Source organism: Gigantopelta aegis, chromosome 6 (genome assembly GCF_016097555.1).
Source record: "Gigantopelta aegis isolate Gae_Host chromosome 6, Gae_host_genome, whole genome shotgun sequence".
Taxonomy (NCBI): Eukaryota; Metazoa; Mollusca; class Gastropoda; order Neomphalida; family Peltospiridae; genus Gigantopelta; species Gigantopelta aegis.
This window is the reverse complement of record NC_054704.1, coordinates 95,352,959-95,365,886: the sequence shown is the minus strand read 5'-3', so window position 1 is coordinate 95,365,886 and position 12,928 is coordinate 95,352,959. Positions and strand designations below refer to the sequence as shown.

General features: G+C 39.6%; 1 protein-coding gene across 1 annotated transcript; it reads left to right on the top strand.

Moving 5' to 3' along the window:
• Positions 1-351: 351 nt before the first annotated feature.
• On the top strand, positions 352-11,188 carry LOC121374810 (kynurenine/alpha-aminoadipate aminotransferase, mitochondrial-like). The gene is made up of 9 exons (XM_041501922.1): positions 352-602; positions 718-904; positions 2,860-2,934; positions 4,595-4,858; positions 6,234-6,316; positions 7,230-7,326; positions 8,871-8,997; positions 10,330-10,532; positions 11,141-11,188. Exons 1-9 carry the CDS (start codon positions 352-354, stop codon positions 11,186-11,188), a joined length of 1,335 nt encoding a protein of 444 aa, XP_041357856.1.
• Positions 11,189-12,928: the final 1,740 nt, after the last annotated feature.

The window sequence follows — 12,928 nt, the reverse complement described above, 5'->3', positions numbered from 1 at the left end:
TTGGGGAAGATTAAACCTCTTTATTAGGAGTCCAGAGATGATCAGGCTCGAAGGAATGGGGGTGGGGAGCCTGTACCCTCAACTTTCCAGTGATGGAGAGGTGATCAGGCCCGAAGGAACGGGGCTGGGGAGCCTGTACCCTCAACTTTCCAGTGAGGGAGAGGTGATCAGGTCCGAAGCAACGGGGCTGGGGAGCCTGTACCCTCAACTTTCCAGTGATGGAGAGATGATCAGGCCCGAAGGAACGGGGGTGGGGAGCCTGTACCCTCAACTTTCCAGTGATGGAGAGGTGATCAGGTCCGAAGCAACGGGGCTGGGGAGCCTGTACCCTCAAATTCCAGTGATGGAGAGATGATCAGGCCCGAAGGAACGGGGGTGGGGAGCCTGTACCCTCAACTTTCCAGTGATGGAGAGGTGATCAGGTCCGAAGCAACGGGGCTGGGGAGCCTGTACCCTCAACTTTCCAGTGATGGAGAGATGATCAGGCCCGAAGGAACGGGGGTGGGGAGCCTGTACCCTCAACTTTCCAGTGATGGAGAGGTGATCAGGCCCGAAGGAACGGGGCTGGGAGCCTGTACCCTCAACTTTCCAGTGATGGAGAGGTGATCAGGTCCGAAGCAACGGGGCTGGGGAGCCTGTACCCTCAACTTTCCAGTGATGGAGAGGTGATCAGGCCCGAAGGAACGGGGCTGGGAGCCTGTACCCTCAACTTTCCAGTGAGGGAGAGGTGATCAGGCCCGAAGGAACGGGGCTGGGGAGCCTGTACCCTCAACTTTCCAGTGATGGAGAGGTGATCAGGCCCGAAGCAACGGGGCTGGGGAGCCTGTACCCTCAACTTTCCAGTGATGGAGAGGTGATCAGGCCCGAAGCAACGGGGCTGGGAGCCTGTACCCTCAACTTTCCAGTGAGGGAGAGGTGATCAGGCCCGAAGGAACGGGGCTGGGGAGCCTGTACCCTCAACTTTCCAGTGAGGGAGAGGTGATCAGGCCCGAAGGAACGGGGTTGGGGAGCCTGTATCTCAACTTAAGGACAAAATATATGTTATTGTTTGTGTTTTTTGTCCGTCCTAGCTATAGAAATAAAGATAAAAATACGCCCCAAGCACAGACTGTCCCGTTCACTAGCGATTGTGAAAAAGATATCGTTCCTACAGGCCTGGTGATACCTGAAACTTATTGATATGCAAGTTTGAATCAGTTTAATATAAAATACCTTTGTGTTGAAAACAGAAGTTTAACACATTTAAAAACGTTTTCTCATATGTACACGAACGTATTACTTCGAGCATTTGGGACATTTCTCATCTGTCCAAGAATCCCTACACACACACACACACACACACACACACACGCTTAAATATACTCCTCGGACCCGGAGATCTTAAAGGTTTAGCCTTTTATCGTTATCATCCTTTTACAGTTTATTATATCATCTCCTCCCTAAAAAAAACCCTTCAGCCACTCCTTCGATGTCATAGAATCTACCGATGGACTCTTTGTTTCTCTCATCCTGACCCGTGCCCCACAATTTGTATATCAAAGGCCGTCGTATGTGCTATTCTGTCTGTGGGAAAAATAGAATAGAATAGATGTTTAACGACACCCCAGCACTAAAAACATGGCTGTGTGAAAATGCATATAAAAGATCATATGGTGCTAATGGAAAAAAAATATATGGGCTAATTCTCGCTCCAGCCAGTGCACCACGACTGGTACATCAAATGTTATGTGTTATCATATGTGCTATCCTGTCTATGGGATGGTGCATATACAATATCCATTGACCACGACAGGGGGTTTCCTCCTTCAATATCTGTGTGGTCCTTAACCATATAACCGTAAATAAAATGTGTTGAGTGTGTCATTAAATAAACCATTTCCTTCCCATGACTCCGATGAATAATACATTAATATGCTCCAGTGGTGTCGTTAAACAAAACACAAACTTTAATTATAAAATGTGCTGAGGTGTCATTATCTGGTGAAGCGGGCAATAGACAACAAATTACGATATAGTCCTTTCCTTGTTAGGCATGGCACTTGTTTAGTCATGGACATTATGCCCATTGCCAGCTGTTCCCCGTCGTTGGCCCCATTGGGCTATTTCTCGTTCCAGACAGGGGCGGGACGTAGCCCAGTGGTAAAGTGCTCGCTTGATGCGCCGTCGGTTTGGGATCGATCCCCGTCGGTGGGCCCATTGAGCTATTTCTCGCTCCAGCCAGTGCACCATGACTGGTACATCAAAGGCCGTGGTATGTGCTATCCTGTCTATGGGATGGTGCATATAAAAGATCCCTTCCTCAAAAAAGAGTAGCCCATGAAGTGGCGACAGCGGGTTTCCTCTCTCAGTATCTGTGGTCCTTAACCATATAACTGTAAATAAAATGTGTTGAGTGCGTCGTTAAATAAAACATTTCCTTCCTTCATTCCAGACAGTGCTCACATGGTGTAACAAAGGCTGTGGCATGTACTATCATGTCTGTGGGATGTTGCATATAAAAGATCCCTTGCTGCTAATCGAAAAAGAGTAGCCCATGAAGCGACAGCAGGAACCATATGTCTGACGCCATATAACCGAAAATAAAATGTGTTGAGTGCGTCATTAAATAAAACATTTCCTTCCTTCCTTCCCTCCATTACCTAAAATATTAAACTTAGCTTGTCCTACCAGGGCTGATTTCAGCCAGACTGAGCAGAAAAACGTCCGCCAAATGGTTTGGCGCTTTATGTTAAACCCCACCCCCCACCCCCCACCCCCCCCCCAAAAAAAAAACACCCACTTCTGAAACCAGTCAAAATAGTTCACAAACGTAGCGAAAAACGGGTAGCTGAACTTAGGGTGGTCTTGTTTCTTATCCAGGTGTGCGACGCTATTCTCGACGAAGGTGATTCGGTTTTGACAGAAGAGTTTACCTACGCATGCGTGTTCAATACGGTGAGTTATCTAGTCATTACCTAGTTCAAAACTATCCCTATATTATTATATATAAACGTACGTCCAGATTTGGCGACGTCTGGCGTCGATGTTTGAACAGTTCTCTGATGGAAACTTGTCAAACATTATCCATGAACAGAACTGGCAGTTACAGACCTCCTCCCCCCCAAAAAAAAAAAAACAACAACAACAAAAAAACAAAAAAAACAAAAGGCGAAGTATTTGGTCCTAGACCGGGCATAAAAGTCTACGCCCAGATGCAAAGTATTTGCTTCTACGCTTCAGATACCTTCAAAATGTGTATCACACCAGTAGTAATTAGGCAAATGATAGTTGTAAAACATAAGGGGACACTTGCATAAGCGTACGAGTCAGGGGGAAAAACCTCAAATTCGGGCAAAAATTACGCAGATGGTCGGACAAAATGTGCTAACATAAGACCTTTTTACCAAATATTACAATCATTCTACCCTCAAAATTAATTGTAATCCCTGTAAAAATGCGTAGTGATTCGTTTGCAACCCTATACAGCTGTTTGGTAGTAATACTAATATGAAAAAAAAGAGTTGTTATCCAGATTCTGGCATTTTCGTTTAATTCGGGCAAAAGCCAGCCTGCCCCCAACACAAATGGGATCCCGTACGCCTATAGATCAAATATAACTGTCTACTAACGTCGTAATGTCTATTTAAAATACAAAGATGTAATGTGAGACTGAATATCCCTCTGGGCGAGCGTTTTAGTCGAGGCCATTCTTTGCTTTTACTATTTATGGGATCCCTTATTTTTTCCCCCATAAGTATTTATGTTTATTTAATATGTCATTTCTCAACAAATTCCACAATAGGAACTAAAGTATTCTACATACCTAATACTGGCCAGCCGCTACTCTTTTCGATTAGCAGCAATGGGTCTTTTATATGCACCATCCCACAGGCAGGGTAGTACACACCACGGCCTTTGATATGCCAGTCGTGGTGCACTGGCTGGAACGAGAAATAGCCCAATGAGCCCACCGACGGGGGTCGATCCCAGACCGACCGCGCATCGAGCGAGCGTTGTACCACTGGGCTACGCCCCGCCCTGAGAAATGGAATAGGAACTATAGTAAACACGTGGTTACGTTTCATATTTAAAAACATGGTTAGGTTTCACATTTAAACATTTTGAAATCAATTGCAATGCAACATACTTTGCCTTGGGACGTAAAGAATATAACTCCTCTGGAATACATAATTTTAATTGCATGGTTTATATTAGAAACAAGCGAAATAACTTTATGCAATGACTGTTGTAAATATTTCCATAATCGTATACTTTTAAATTCCTTTTAAGTTTGAGGGAATATTTTGTCCTTGCAATAGTGTACCACCCATAGTAGTTTTCCTTTTCGTATCGGAATCCAACTAAGTTCCAGTCATTTGCATGATAGCTTACATTTCGTTCTGTACTCAAAGTTAAGGGATTTTTTTCTTTACATGGAGGTTTTTCAGAATCAGAATGAACATTTCTAGTTTTATGACCATTGACTTCACAGTCGAATTTTTAAAACCCAATGAGTGGTCTTGTTACATGTCTTATATTTTATATTTTGCTACAACATAACCTTCTATGTACAATATCCATGTGTTAATGATAATACATGTTCTTTTAATTATAGATTATACCGATTGGGGCGAAGTCCAGCTCGGTAAAGTCTGATTGTGATGGGATGCTGCCGTCCAGTTTGGAGACAGTGTTGTCTAGCTGGGATGAACAGACTGATGGCAGATGTCCTAGGCTTATGTACTGCTGTCCGTCTGCCGCCAACCCCACGGGAATCACGTGGTCACTGGCGAGAAAACAAGAGATCTACAAAATAGCCAGAACATATGGCATACTCATTCTTGAAGATGACCCTTATTTCCTGATACAGTTTGCCAAGGTTAAGACTGGAGCTGACTTTCACATTTATTGATCATTTTACCCTGTGCTCGAGCAACATGACTTTAAATTATGAAGTCTCGTCCGTACATGTAAATGTGATTAAAGTCTGGACACTGCTAGCCTCAAGTCTGGATGCTTATATCATGTTACTATATATAATGTTCAAAAAAAGTAGGGGAACTCTAATAAGAATTTACAATTGCCAAAATTGTAAGGTATATTAGGTGTGAGGAATGGTTATATGACAATAGTGAATTAATTGAGCAAATATTACAACCGGTAGTTTCAGTATTACAGTAGGTCTTATGACCACCAAAGATCTTGAAGGACAATTGGGGTCAGAAGTGAAATTTGAAAGTTGACGTTTTTTTATCAGTAAATCGCAAATTCAAACAATAAAAATGACTAAAAACAAAGCAATAATAACTGTATGATCAACAGAATGAAAAAGATTGAGAGAAATAATGTTCCACAGTGATTAATGGATCTTCCTGGAAATTGTCAAAATCGAGAATGACACCCCACGCACGTGTACGGGGAAACTGCATGATGCATGTGCAAACTATGGAATGTGTTTCGGTGTGTTGATAAACAGACCTGAACGTTCTTTTCTAGGATGTCTGTGGTCAAAAGGTATGTTTTAATATTTCAGGTTCCCCTTCTTTTTTTGAAAAATATATAATGTACTTGCATACACAATTTTAGAGTCCAGATTCGAGACTAGTAATGGTTTGTAAGCAAGTGTCCAGGTTTTCCTGTGAAGATAGACACACTGTATCTATGGTGCATGATACCAGCATCGAAATGTGGCCTAGTGATAGTTTTACAGATGAGATTCTGAATCAGTACACATTAGTAGAGTAAATATTTTGCATCGAGTGTTACACATTTCAGAGTTGTGTTCAGTCCAGCATTGTAAGTGGGTAAACGACTGGTATGTCATCATCTGAGACAAGTTAGTTTCATAACTTTTGAATGGCTCTGAATGTCTGTTACATACACTGTTATGACTGACTGTGTGTGTTTGTGATACTTCAACTGGTTTCTGTTTCCAGTCATGGCCTGGTGCTTATAAAACTTTTAGAGTCTAGACTCAAGACTAATAGAATCTGAGACACAAATGTCATGACAACGCCATACAAATTGTATGTGTGTGACGTCATTAGAGATTAAGTCTGGACTCTTAAAAGATTTATAAACATGGGGCCAAGAGGATTGAGGTTTCTTTCAGTGGATACAGATGGTGGGTGAATGATATAGTATATTGTAATTCACGAGATAGGCTTTATATAATGTTTCAGTGATCCTAAATGTTGTTTTATATACACTTTCTGTCCACTATTATTAATATCTCATTATGTTTGTACTCACAGCCCAGAGTGCCGAGCTTTCTCTCTCTGGATACTGACGGTCGGGTGATTAGACTGGACACTTTCACAAAGCTCTTGTCAGCAGGGTATGCAGACTTTCATTTCTTTGAGAAACCAGGTGCGAGAAACCATCCCATAAAATGTAACCTTTCTCAGGTGTGATATTTCTCACATTCCTCGGATTGAATTTAGTGAGATGCAGTAGTGCTCGTGCCAGTCAACAATGAAAGAGGAATAACTTAGTTTTCGGTTGATATCCAAGTAAGGTTCAAGCATTTACATGCAACTTGTAAATGGATTAAGATTGTGTGTGTGGGAGGTGTGGGGTTGAACCCTGCCCTGCTCGAAGAGATGTTTGTTTTTATGTAGGGAGCATGATGACTCCTCAATAGAAACGTTGCTCATCCCTACCCCATCTGCATAAATGCCGGCACATAAGCCTAATATATATATATATATATATATATATATATATATATATATATATATATATATATATATCTATGTCTGTCTGTCGCTGTCTCTGTGTGTATGTCCCCCCCCCCCCCTCTCTCTCTCTCTCTCTCTCTCTCTCTCTCTCTCTCTCTCTCTCTCTCTCTCTCTCTCTCTCTGTGTGTTTCTGTCTTTTTCTTGTAAGTGTATGTATATATGCATATGATTGTTACATTTGTTGGAGAGGTAGGTGAACGATGTCGTCAGGATTTTTCCAGATTGGTTTGCAACGTTTGAAAATGACATACAGTATTCAAGGAGAAGGGGTGCAATGTTTACAAAGGGCACCTACAATATTTAAAGGTACTCCCCAAAACAGCAAGCCAATGAATATATTATTAAAGACAAATAAATTAATGTATTCATTTGGTAAACACTGAATTTTTCGGGGCACTTCAAAATTCAAAATGAGGTTGCACACCCTGCACTCACCGTGGATTCACGCCTGGTGATATGTGAATTGTGAATAATTTGTGCATATCTACTGATGACAAACATTTACCGCAGGGCCAGACTTGGCTACATGAGTAGACCAACAGACCTTCTGGAGAGGATCACTCGACACATGGTGACCACCACCTGCCATCCGGGAAACCTCTCCCAGGTATGAGGTAAAAACACGTAGCAACCTAGTTCAGTTCATTTTAAATTTTGTCTTGCTTACATATACTGAAGGTCCTAGCATGCAGTCCTGGACACATGCCTCAACTATGTGAGCTGTCTGTCCAAGATGTATAGTATAATGGTTAATGAGAGAGAAATCGGTGTAGTGGCCTTACATCTAGCCACTGACTCTTTAACACTCACTCTCAGTGGGAGCTGGTACTGGGGTTCAAATCCATTAGCCTACCAGACTTAAATCCGATGGTTCAACTACTACATGTATATCACAGAGGTTGATGCAAATCAGGGGCTTAATTCATAAAGCTCTCTTAAGTTCACTTAAGTAACACTGTATTGTCTACATGTATATCACAGAGGTTGATGCAAATCAGGGGCTTAATTCATAAATCTCTCTTAAGCTCACTTGAGTAACACTGTATCGTCTACATGTATATCACAGAGGTTGATGCAAACCAGGGGCTTAATTCATAAAGCTCTCTTAAGCTCACTTAAGTAACACTGTATCGTCTACATGTATATCACAGAGGTTGATGCAAACCAGGGGCTTAATTCATAAAGCTCTCTTAAGCTCACTTAAGTAACACTGTATCGTCTACATGTATATCACAGAGGTTGATGCAAACCAGGGGCTTAATTCATAAAGCTCTCTTAAGCTCACTTAAGTAACACTGTATCGTCTACATGTATATCACAGAGGTTGATGCAAATCAGGGGCTTAATTCATAAAGCTCTCTTAAGCTCATTTAAGTAACACTGTATCGTCCACGCAAATCCCTTTGAACTGGAACTGCTACATGAAATCGCAAAGTTGCGAGAGTTTAATCATTAGGCCTCAGTTGTGTTATCAGCTGATCAAATACTCGCATCATTTTCAAAGGTAGGTATATGGGGGAGATATGCGAGCTGCTTTTGATGTCCTTCATATTTAGTACCAATATTCAGCACCCATTCCACAACTCTTTTCATGACCAGGCCTGGTGCTTATAAAACTTTTAGTGTCTAGACTCAAGACTCTAATAGAGTCTGAGACGCTAATACCATGACAACGCCATAAAAACTGTATGTGTGTGACATTATTAGAGATTGATTCTGGACTCTAAAAGTTTTATAAGTATGGGCCCTACTTGTTATGTCCACCCTCCCCCACCCCACAATCACCAGACCAGTTTTTAGAAAGTTTCTTATGATTTGATGTGATAGAGCGAATATTGTAATATATAGTTTTGTCTGGAAACGATTAATTCAATAAACAGACTGTCAAAATGTGTATAAAATGTTGAAAAGACATTCTTTTTAATAACGGGATTCAAATTGAATTATATTAAATAAACTAAATTAATATTTGCATTTATGTTATATATATATATATATATATATATATATATATATATATGTGTGTGTGTGTGTGTGTGTGTGTGTGTGTGTGTGTGTGTGTGTGTGTGTGTGTGTGTGTGTATGCATGTATGTATGTGCAATAAGATATTGTTGTACTCGTTACAATTTTTAAATGATCTTCTGTTTCAGATTTTTATTTTGAAAGTGTTGCAGCACATGGACCACGATGGATTTATAAAACACGGAAAAAAAGTAGCCGACTTCTACAAACAAAGAGCTCAAACAGCGGTCAGAGTGGCCGAGAAATATCTCACTGGTAACTCCTCATGGAAGATGTCATGTGTGTCTGAAACATTGTAAAAACGAAACACGTCATCTCATAAAGTAGAAAACGTAGGAAACCATAGGTGTCAATATGGTCTGCCCTAGGAACACAATGGAAGGCTGGTGTTGAAGTCACTGGCCCATAGGCAGTTTTGCAATCTGTGTACTAACAGATACAGAGTTAGGTGGGGGTCAAAGTTTAAGGGATTTGCATGAAATAAGAACAGATCAGATCTGAAATGACACCAAGACTTACATGATGACATAACTGGCCACATATTACTGTAATAAACAATAAGTACCGGTACGTTTTTTTAAGCTTTGTAATATGATAACTAAGTACATAGAGTATTTTGTTAAAATGCTGGGGGTTTTCTTGTTGTTTCTTACAGATATATTTATTTTATTAGTAGCCTACTATTGTAGCATTTACAATATCCAAATTAAACGCACACGTGTGCGTGGTTCGTCTGTAGGAGGACAACCGCTCCAGAGGAAATCCTTTCCTGGAGATTTTATACTCTTGCATCGCCACAAAGTTTATTTCATCCTTCTTGCATCGCCACAAAGAGGACTGCCACCCAAGATAGTTTTATATACAACAGCATGCACAGTTCTACTTTTATTCTCTTTGTACTGCATTATATATGTTTTACATTAGAGACAATGCAAGTCAAGCTCCATACCTTGGCTGTTCTAGCATTTTGTCTTCACCCCTAAATTATAAATGAGATTTAATTTGTATAATGATAATTTGTACAGAAACGTTTATATTTATACTGGATTTCTTTTTTCAAAACATGTTATTTGAGTTGGTATAGGTTTAAAACTTAAGAAACAGTTTTTATATGAATTTTAACTTTATTCGTTATGAAGTTACATGCCAATTCATCGGTTTCCTTTTGAAGCAAACGGACTATATATGGTGAGCGCATGGTTATTATTCAACAAAGAACATTCTAATTTTGATTTCAGCTGTGCCATTGAATTTCAATGTGATAATTGGAGGGCTAGTTGAATTTGAGAAGGGCCAGTAAGATTTTCTTCAACTGGCCCTGCTGGCGACCATGGCTTTCATGTTAATTTTCAACCCCGAAAATGGTAGATCTGCATCTGTACATTATGACAAAACTATTACCAACTTCCTGTTCCTGTAACGATAATCATCCCCCTACACCTAGTTTTTTTTTTTTTTTTTGCCTTCGGGGTCCATTTTTGTTTCTCCCTTTCTCACACCTTCATTTGCTATCCAACTCCACATCCAGTCCTTGTCTCTCCAATTCCATCCATGATGATATGTAGTTTTTTCTTACCATATTGATAGGACTTGCAGAGTGGGAAGTTCCACATGGTGGAATGTTTCTGTGGATACATATGCTAGGAGTACAAGACAGTTCCAAAGTGGTCGCCATGGCAATGGAGAGGGGTGCTATATTCACTGATGGGGCATTCTTCACGTCTGCGCAGAAACCATCGGAATACATCAGGATGTCATTCTCTTTGAACAGTGAGGAAGAACTTGATAAGGTCTGCTGATATATTTTAGAACCTTCTTTCCCAACTCCAAAAAGAGTATAGTTTGTATATTGGTTAAAATATTAACAATTGTGCTCTATCTCGTAATATTATATCACCAATAATAATGAACATTTTATTTTGTCAAAACCAATTATTTACAAAATGTTATGTCAAAACTAATTGTATACAGTATATTATGTTTTCACCTATCGACATGTGTTTGATCAAGTAGTGGAGAAGTTTACCTTGTTGTTTTAAACAGAGGTCTACACTATTTTTATTATGTTACATGTAAACAATATGCATTCTAAACAGTGTTTATTAAATACGCCAGATATAAACTATCCCAAACAAAAGAAACCTTTCTTGATTTCTGCAAAATATATAGTATTAAAAAAGCTATTTAAAATTTGAATATTACCAATATCTTTGAACATTATTTTTTGATACATTTTAAAACTGTTTACCTTGTCCTATATTCAACAGGAAGTCTATTAGTTGTGTAAATTACTGTTAATACTAGTGCAAGGCCACACTTTCTACATCTGTTCGGACAACTGTTAATACTTGATTGTGTTTTTCCACTGGTATAATTAAAGCTTTGTTCTTTTTTACAGGCAGTTAATATTCTGGCCACAGTTATCAGAGAAGAGCAACAGCTTTAAGACATAATGGATAAATTTGACCAAGTTCAAGTGGAGTAACACAGTTGTTGTAAATAAGTAAACTATGCATTCGTGAAATAAAACTGTAACCTCGTGTTGGCAAAAACACAATCTAATTAAAATTAGCTCCACTATTACATGTGGATCTAACAGCAGCCCGTTGGAGCTCATGTCCAGTTGACCTTTCATTCGACCAATCAAAACCCTACTTGCAAAATCATGCCATTGATTTGAAAAGTATTTGAAAACATTCGGGATTATGCCGAGGGTATACGAAATGATTCGGGTGAATTATGAAGTATGCCGGAAACTAATTTCAATGTAAAATTTTACATAAAATTCGTTTCAAGACGAAAAAGAAAATGTGATGGTATAGCCATAAAATCTGTTTATACTAGTATACAATCCAGAGTTTATTACTGCACTTTTCCACATGTTTTTTCAATGTTGAAATAGACCAAGTTCGCCTATTGCATAAATAGTCTCGCCCGATATTTTTAGAATTTGTATGCTCCCGAATAACGCTATAAAAGGCGAAGTGTAATTGGTTGATATTTAAATTGTTATTTATAGATGAAATGTCACCTACATGGGAGTCCACGCGATGCTGTTAGATCTGGTAATAGTAATTAACCAGTGGAGCTAATTTTAATTAGATTGGCAAAAGCATTTTTTATTTATTTTATATATCTTCTTGCTTGTGGTTAATTGTACAAAAAGTGACATTAATGTGTATATATATCTAATATTACCTAGTCCCCCCTCCTCCCCCCCCCCCCCCCCCCCCCCCCCCCCCCGGTCTCGTACGCTTATGCCTCTGGAGATGAGCATTCTCAAAGATAATAAAGCCACAGATAAACAGTGTCAAGGGAGCTAACTTGTGCGGCCTTCTGTGAACCGGAAACGCCAAGAGTTTCATTTTATCAAACTCGTAGCGTGTTCAGGAAACAATTCGACTAGTACCATCGTCTTCTATCATAACACATTTGTTTAACGTTAGGCGCAAAAACCAGTGTAGCGATCACGGCGATCGCTCTCCTCCTTAATATACCTTATTGATTATACCAGCATGTGACGGATCTAAAATACATCCAAGGGTATGACAATAACTTCCCTCTTCCCTATAACGTCACACTAAAATGTTTATGTATAAATAATGTTATATAATATTAAATAAATCGTGGACATTTGCCTATTTTGATATTGTTTGTATTTATGCACCAACCCCAAACTCATCGAAAATTCTTCCTAATCCCTTTTAATCGTTGTGTGTTTCGTACGCCAGATTATTTTGCTTTGTGTACAAATAATAATTTTTATAATGACAATAGGGCAAAATTAGCTCGAGTCACCTCTATCCCTCCCCTTATTGATATGTTGTAGTGTATCAATAAGGGGAAGCCTAGAGATGACTCGAGCTAGGGCAAAACTAGCTTCTCTTCTCGAATTCATTATGGCAAAGATTTTGCAGACGACCCCATCCCATCCCCACATTTATGAAATAATATTCGTACGCACAATATCATATGATTGTAGTTCTGCTCCCAGCCAAATGATGTTTAGACAAAGAGTCATTATTTTAATAACACATGATAATAATGACGACGGCCAAAGCACTTCTATGGTCAATCAGCGTCAAAATTAACATTCCAACAAGGGAAACTGTTACAAACAAACCGTGAACTGGGTTAATGGTAACAACGTGATCACAGACAACTTAACATTTTTGGACAGGAAAAC

Excerpts from the sequence above, each read along its gene's own strand:
- LOC121374810 (XM_041501922.1), top strand. The coding sequence starts at position 352 with ATGATCAGGCCCGAAGGAACGGGGGTGGGGAGCCTGTACCCTCAACTT. Across the intron at positions 4,859-6,233 it reads TCCTGATACAGTTTGCCAAG|CCCAGAGTGCCGAGCTTTCT; the intron begins GTTAAGACTGGA and ends TTGTACTCACAG. Across the intron at positions 7,327-8,870 it reads ATCCGGGAAACCTCTCCCAG|ATTTTTATTTTGAAAGTGTT; the intron begins GTATGAGGTAAA and ends CTTCTGTTTCAG.